Source organism: Aplysia californica, unplaced genomic scaffold (genome assembly GCF_000002075.1).
Source record: "Aplysia californica isolate F4 #8 unplaced genomic scaffold, AplCal3.0 scaffold00358, whole genome shotgun sequence".
Taxonomy (NCBI): domain Eukaryota; kingdom Metazoa; phylum Mollusca; class Gastropoda; order Aplysiida; family Aplysiidae; genus Aplysia; species Aplysia californica.
The window spans coordinates 296,343-303,330 of NW_004797628.1; the positions used below are offsets into that span (position 1 = coordinate 296,343).

The 6,988-nt window shown below is 38.2% G+C and overlaps 1 protein-coding gene across 7 annotated transcripts in view; it reads right to left on the bottom strand.

Annotated features, from left to right (window-relative positions):
* Positions 1–222: 222 nt before the first annotated feature.
* The window catches only part of LOC101847274 (rho GTPase-activating protein 15), a 41,279-nt gene continuing 34,513 nt past the window's right edge, over positions 223–6,988 (bottom strand). For all 7 annotated transcript variants that reach the window (XM_013085233.2, XM_013085231.2, XM_013085232.2 and 4 more), the window contains 5 exons: positions 5,417–5,515; positions 4,967–5,044; positions 3,550–3,681; positions 2,723–2,828; positions 223–1,802 (listed from right to left, as the gene is read on the bottom strand). In XM_013085233.2, the coding sequence (XP_012940687.1) occupies positions 1,628–1,802; positions 2,723–2,828; positions 3,550–3,681; positions 4,967–5,044; positions 5,417–5,515 (590 nt within the window). In that variant the 3' untranslated portion in view covers positions 223–1,627. The remainder of the gene's footprint in view (positions 1,803–2,722; positions 2,829–3,549; positions 3,682–4,966; positions 5,045–5,416; positions 5,516–6,988) is intronic.

Sequence of the window (6,988 nt, forward strand, 5' to 3'; positions counted from 1 at the left end):
TTCGGCTCAAATCTTGTTGTATTCATTAATAAACATGTTTTGTGGATTTTACTGACATTGATCAAAGGCACAAAAAAGTAAATTTGCAGTTTCCAAGGACCTTCAAGCTTTGAAAGTCACCAAACTTTGGCTGCCATTTTCTCCCTATTTTCACCTCTGAAACTAGGCAACCCCATCTTTCTTCAATCTCAAATATCTCGACTTTTATCCAGGATAGATGGGTTTTTTTTTTTTTTAAGCAAGACAAATGAGCAAGCTTTAAGATTACACCAATAACTCCACATGCACTAAAACTGACGAGAGCCTGATTCCGTGTCCTGACACATTATGTTACCGGTTGAGCAAGAAGCAGTGTAGCGAGGAATCTACAACTTTGCCCAAAGCTCAGGACGGATAATCTTTTTCAAATCAGGTTTCATCCTCTCCATCTATTCACTATAATATATATAGAAGTGTGGGGAGGAAGCCTCTGCCTACAGAACACCAAACAAAACTTGACCATTAACTTTCAGCAGACAGAGTCTACAAACAACATGAGCTGAAAAGTCTGCACGATGCCAACTAGCCAGAACCAAGTATTCCCTTCTCAACAACCTAGCTCTACCATGGCGGAATGTCGTCCCACACTCTACACAACTACTGGAGCAAGTGTAATAAAATCACTAGTCCAAAAAGATTCAGAACCCAGGACAAGCAATCTGTCCTCCATTCTGATATATAGGACAACTGATCAGAAACTTTGACGCCAACTAACCGGACCTCTTGGTAACCACATTCAGCAAGTACACAATAAGGACTAACAAAAATAAAAGCAGCCTTTAGCATGAACAAAGAGAATTGTTCCACAGAACAAATTCATTTTAAGCACAAAATAAGACAAGCTAAAGGCATATCTACGAGACAAAAGCTTGCAAAGCTATAGAAAATGAAAAATTATGCCTCAGTCGTGAGAATCTTGGTGAACATATTACCAAACTAATTTAATGGGAATGAATAATATATGAGTACATCACAACTTTGTTTGCTCAATCAATTTGGCAACATGCATATATACATAATATATCGATATTCATATATATATATATATATATATAACTGTGAAAGACTCAAATTTTAACATGAAAGGGAATAAGTTATAATAGATATCATTTTCAACAAAGTGTCCAGAGAAAGGTAAATGCCTGAGACCCTATGCAAAACAAACGCTTAAAAAATATTCTTTTCATAAATACGTTTTTCAAGAAAAAAAGTATTACAGTATAGGCTATAGGGGAAAAAAAATTTTCAACAATATTCTGTTCAGCATGCGTGTGAACAGTTCAGAAAAGCTCAACCTGAAAAACTGTACAAAGCTAAGGAAGTCTAAGAAAGCACACAGCTCACAAACCATTAGACTTGCAAGAAATCAAGCAAAGGGAAAAGGCGCAAAACAAGAGAAGGAAAGAAGAAAAAATGGAAATCACAATACTGTTTACTAAAGTAGTGTGGTTCTTACATTTCATCAACGTACAACTATATATTGTCAAACATATGTTCAATTGCAGCATTTCCACTTCAATCCTGAAGACCAAATTGCGGTGCTTCTACATTACATTAATCTCTAAAGATCAGTGGCAGCCATTTTCTATCAACTCTTGAAGAGCTCTGAGTATTCTGTGAGCATAAACTCCACAATCTTGCTCTGGACCACTGTCTGCACAGCCAGGCTGGCTGCATCCTCGTTGTACCACAGCAAGGTGGGCCCAAACACAATGGCCACATTCTGGGTCTGCATGCGATTCTCATGGCTTACTTCAATCACCCTGCACAGATTGAGAAACAGAGTGATGAGATTTCAGGGATTAATTTGATTTAAAATTGAATACAACTCTAGTTAGAACACGCATTACATTTGCTCATAAATATCACCTTGAAATTTTATTTGACTAAGAGAAAGTAAAGAAAGCAGCATCTCCGCTGTATATCACCTTTATCATATCGCCTCCATATCATCACAATAAATACAGCTACAGCAGTACAGCTATTTACTGATTTCGGTAAAAAGCAAATACTGGGGACAAACCTGCCCAGAGGTCACAATTCCTTTTGTCTTTTCATTTTTACTCTTAGTGCTATGTTCTGATGGGACATTAAATGCTCAATCTTCAGAATAACTCACTCAAAAATAAAAAAAGATTTTCAAAAACCCCTACTGCGAACTCAAGCACACTTTCAAAAGTGGATTCACTTCACTGTTTTTAGCGGTAATAGCAGAGCACTTGATTTCTATATAAACAGTCCAACCTGCTCTAACAACCACCTGTCCAAAACAATCACCAGCACAAAAGACCATTTCCCCTTTGCTTTTTTTTACTATATTAAAATGACACTGTCCAAGAGGACCGCCTGTCTAGGATTGCCACTTGCCTCTTCAAAAATTAGTGGTTTTCTTGGACAAGCTCGACTCTACTTCAAAAGAAGAATTATATTTCACAATCTTTCTATTTTACCGAGATGGACTTTCATTAAAATTTTGCCACCAACAAATTTGATGCTACTGTCAAACACTTATGTCTTGCTTTCTACTCTATTTCTTGCTTTAGTTTAAGTAAGAGTTTTATGACATTTGCAACACAATATGGTCATATAAGTGCATTAGGGTGTTACAAGAGAGTAACAAACACAAAAAAGGAGGTGAAATAAGGACACAAGAGCACCTGTCAACCATCAATGTAAAACTTACTTGCATAAATGCTGAAACAACTCTTTAAGAGTGAAGTAGTTACACCGTGGTAGGTCAGAAACAGCAGACTTGAAAGCATGCATTTTTTCCTTTCTTGGCTCTTTTCCTGGGGAGCAATACCAAGACCATGAGACTAAACGTAATACAATTGATCAAAAGAAAAGATTTACACAACACAAACTAAATTTGACATGTTCAGCAGAGAACTTAAACTAAATCTAAAACCAAAAGAGGTAAAAAATTACAATCTTACAATGTTCCATCCTTCTTCGCTAAACACCACCCCCACTACCCCTCCCAATTGCATTTCCCTTCCCTGCCTCCCAGCAAGAGCTCATAAATGCACCTGTTAACAGCCACATCAATACGAAAAAGAACATTTATGAGGTGGTCTGCTTTCATCCAGTGCAGTCAGGGCTAACTTAGGCTGAGTGGGATACTGCATCCCAGCAGAAAGATGGGAAACACCCGATAAAAAGACTTCCCACACATGATACAGGAAACAAACATGTCTTTTACACGTACCCATTCCACCATAAAACCAGACTATAGGCTCCTTCTGCATTCATAGAGTAAAGCAAAACATAAAATAATACCTTGTCTCTTTTTAGAGTAAACATTAATCTCGGGCATCCTCTCGTCAAGGAACATCAATAAGAGAAAACGATCTTGAAATAGCTCCATTGCATATAACTTAACAACATCATCTAAAAAGCAAGCCTAACAATCTTATCACAAGGCCACTATAACCACATTTCTGTATAAAAAATAAACAACTTCCATAACTCTAATTTCCCAGTTAAACTAATGAAAGCAATGACACTTACGAACGGCATCGAAAAACCTGTTGTACATATGGAAAGGGAAGACTGGCTCCTTGAGTTCTCTGAAGAAGAGCTTGAGGGCACCAGTGAGCACATGCACATCCCACTGGCGGTCATACAGGTTGTAGCTGTCATCTGTACACAGGCAAAAACAGAGAGAGAGAGGCTTCATGAACAGAGAAATAATTCTTTATTTGTTTGAGTTTGAGTAAAGTAAAGCTGGATCGCTAACAACAACAACTGGAGTAAAGTAAAGCAAATTATCACAATAATAGTCATCTATAGCAGGGAAGAAGCAAGACCGAAACAACAGACGGAAAGAAAAGAAGTAGGACCTATTAGTGGTGCCCTCAAACCACTTTACCTCATTTTGTTCAAAGGTAAGTTTTAGTTTTAATAAGAGTTTTACCACTTGCAACACAATATAAGTGCCGAAGATTTAGTTTAGTTTTATTAGAGGTTTTACGGCGCTCGCAACTGCATACGGTCATATGAGCGCCAGAAGATTAGAGGTGTTACAAGAGAGTAGTAGTAGTATAAGGTTTTACGGCGCTCGCAACTGCATACGGTCATATGAGCGCCAGAAGATTAGAGGTGTTACGTAAAAAAGAAGGGGAGATAAGGATGACAGATGTTCGATAGGAAAGAAGAAGCAAACCACACCAGAACACCCGCCAACCATCCACGTCAAAGATTTGAAGAGTTACAAGACAGTAACAAACACAAAAAAGGAGAGATAAGGACAATAGATGCTTGATAGGACAGAAGGAGCAAACCACACTAGAGCACCCACCAACCACCAGCTTTCACAGGTAAACAGCCACAAAGAAAGACAGAAGACATCACATAGACAGACATAAAGTCTGGGAGACAGATAAATGCATAAAGAGAGAAAAATACATATATAAAAGACAAACAAATAGACAGACAGTCAGGCAAGTTCATACATCATCTCTCAAGCTCAAATTTAGGATGTTCCAATGAGCACATATCTTAAACTACTTAAGCCCTACTTCAGATTTAATTCATTTTTAAAGGACGTAGACATTTTGTTCCATTCAGATAAGAAGTATGATGGTCAAATCAAGTGCTTATTGCTTCTTCTTCATTGAAACCGAGAGGAAAGCAGACTTGTTTCAATAATTGGGACCATTGGCAAATGGTAAGAGAGGGTTATCATCCAATAAACACTTCACTGAGTTCCTCAAAAGAAAACATATTTCTTTTAATCCATTTTGAAAAAAAATCAGAAAAGAAAATTCTCAAGTAACTGAGCTGACTACCTATAACAGAATACATGTCAAACAAAAGAGAAAAACAAAAACGGATTAGCAAATACGGTGAACAAGGAAAACAAGGATAGTAAACAACATCGAAATTCATATTTTTCAACAACAGAATCAGGTTCTTTTATTCATACCTTTGTCTACAGCACAACGCAATCTCTGGATTTCTGCTAAGTTCCCACTGACACGGTACAGTCCATCATGTGTGAGGCCTGATAATGACACAAAATTAAATATGAGATGAGAATCTACATGCAAAAACAAAAATGGGAAAACAGCAATGACTGCATTATCATGAAGAGTTCCAAAGACTGATGAAACAAATTTTACTGGTCACACTTCAGTTATGAAAACTGGACAAATTGTGAAATAGTACAAAAGGATCCTTTTTTCCTCATTTCTACAATAGGAACAGCCAAAGTAATTACTAACCCTACTCTCTTACACGGTTACAATTACATTGATGTGCTTGCATTATAATCCTATTTAACAGGTCACGATGGTCTTTGATAACGCACTGAAAGGGCGGTAAGTCCATGGCTAGATAAGAGTGTCGGGCAAAGAGAAAGGCAAAATTTACTTACCTCTAGACTCCACTGCTGCCACACACTGATGTACAAATTTTGGCACAGGAACTTTTTCTCGATCACACAATTCATGCAAGAGAGACCCAAACACAGCATCTGTTCATAGAATAAACCAATTTGGAAACATGCTACTTTTTTACAAAAGAATAACAAAATTCATCTCTTCTATTTCACAATAACTTTTTCATGTAAATTAAAAGGCAAGGATAAAAAAATTATGACAATAATGTAGATTATTTTTAATAACGTGCTCTACCATACAATACAACTCTAGACCCCTTACAATGCCTAACTTAACCATAATGTTGCATACGCAAACACATGCACACACATGCCATATATACACTCTTTAGATAAACGCTAAGACATAAGGAGACATTCATACTATCACAACACATTTAATGACGATATGCACATAACATTATGAACATAAGAGTACTATGAATAAGAAAGAATAATAATCAAGATGGCATTTCAAGAAGTATGATTTTAAAAGAATTTAAAATTTTGTCTCTGACTTCGCATTGTCGATTGAGGGAAAGAATTCCAGATAGATGGAGCTACAAGGAAATTAATATTCTTGATTAATATTCTTGATGGAATTTCAAGCTCTTGGAATTGTCTTGTGAGCAAGATACATGACATCTATACCTTTCATTTTACAGTGGGTTTTTCTTTTAACGTTTATTTGGACACCAGAATTTCTTCTTTTTTTTTTCTCTTTGGGGTTTATGATTCTTTTTACAGTCGAACCTGCCTTAACGGAAACCTGTATAAAACGGAAACCTGTCTTAACGGAATCTCCCCGCTCCCCCCTTGATATATTCCTCTTTAATTACCTGTATAATACGGAAACCTGCCCAACGCGGAAACGGAAAGAAAAATCCGCTCCCTTCCGAGGGTTTCACCTGTCTAAGATAGAAAATGCTTTGCCCACTCAGCCTTGATTTGAAACAAAACTCACAACATTAGTTCCGTCGGCTCTAAACTTAATGCAATGGCCATGCCGCTGGGGAAGGAAGGGGAATACGGGTGCAATTTGGGGGTAGATGTGACCCCATCATATGAGCCCTGAGCGATGCAGATGGTCAGTGGAGTGTGGGTGTGAAATCTCACGACTACCCGTTAGAGTGCTCGAGTAGCGACCCACTACAGAAATTTCCTTGGTAGCCAGAAGCCAGAGGTGTGAAATTAGATTGACCAATGCCTGCCGCCCTGATCGTTGGACCAGCCGAGAAAAGAGTTCCTTGAATCGATGTTACACTGATGGCAGTGAGGAGTGACATTGGTGGGTGGGGCTAAGGGTGGAAGTAAATAGCAATGCCCACCGAGCGCATTTTGTTCTGCAGATTTTTGGCCCCCGCCGCGGGGGTGTTTCGTGGGACGCACTAACGCAAAGGTTGTTGTCTTCAACTCACTCTCACGCCGCTTCTCGTGAATGGATATGAATGAAACTTGGCAGCCAATCAGAAAAGAGGTCAATCTCGTAGTATGCAGTTTGACAACATTGTACCCATCCTAGAAGCAGTCGAAAACGTTTGTGAAAGTGGTTGATGTGGTGCGCTTCGA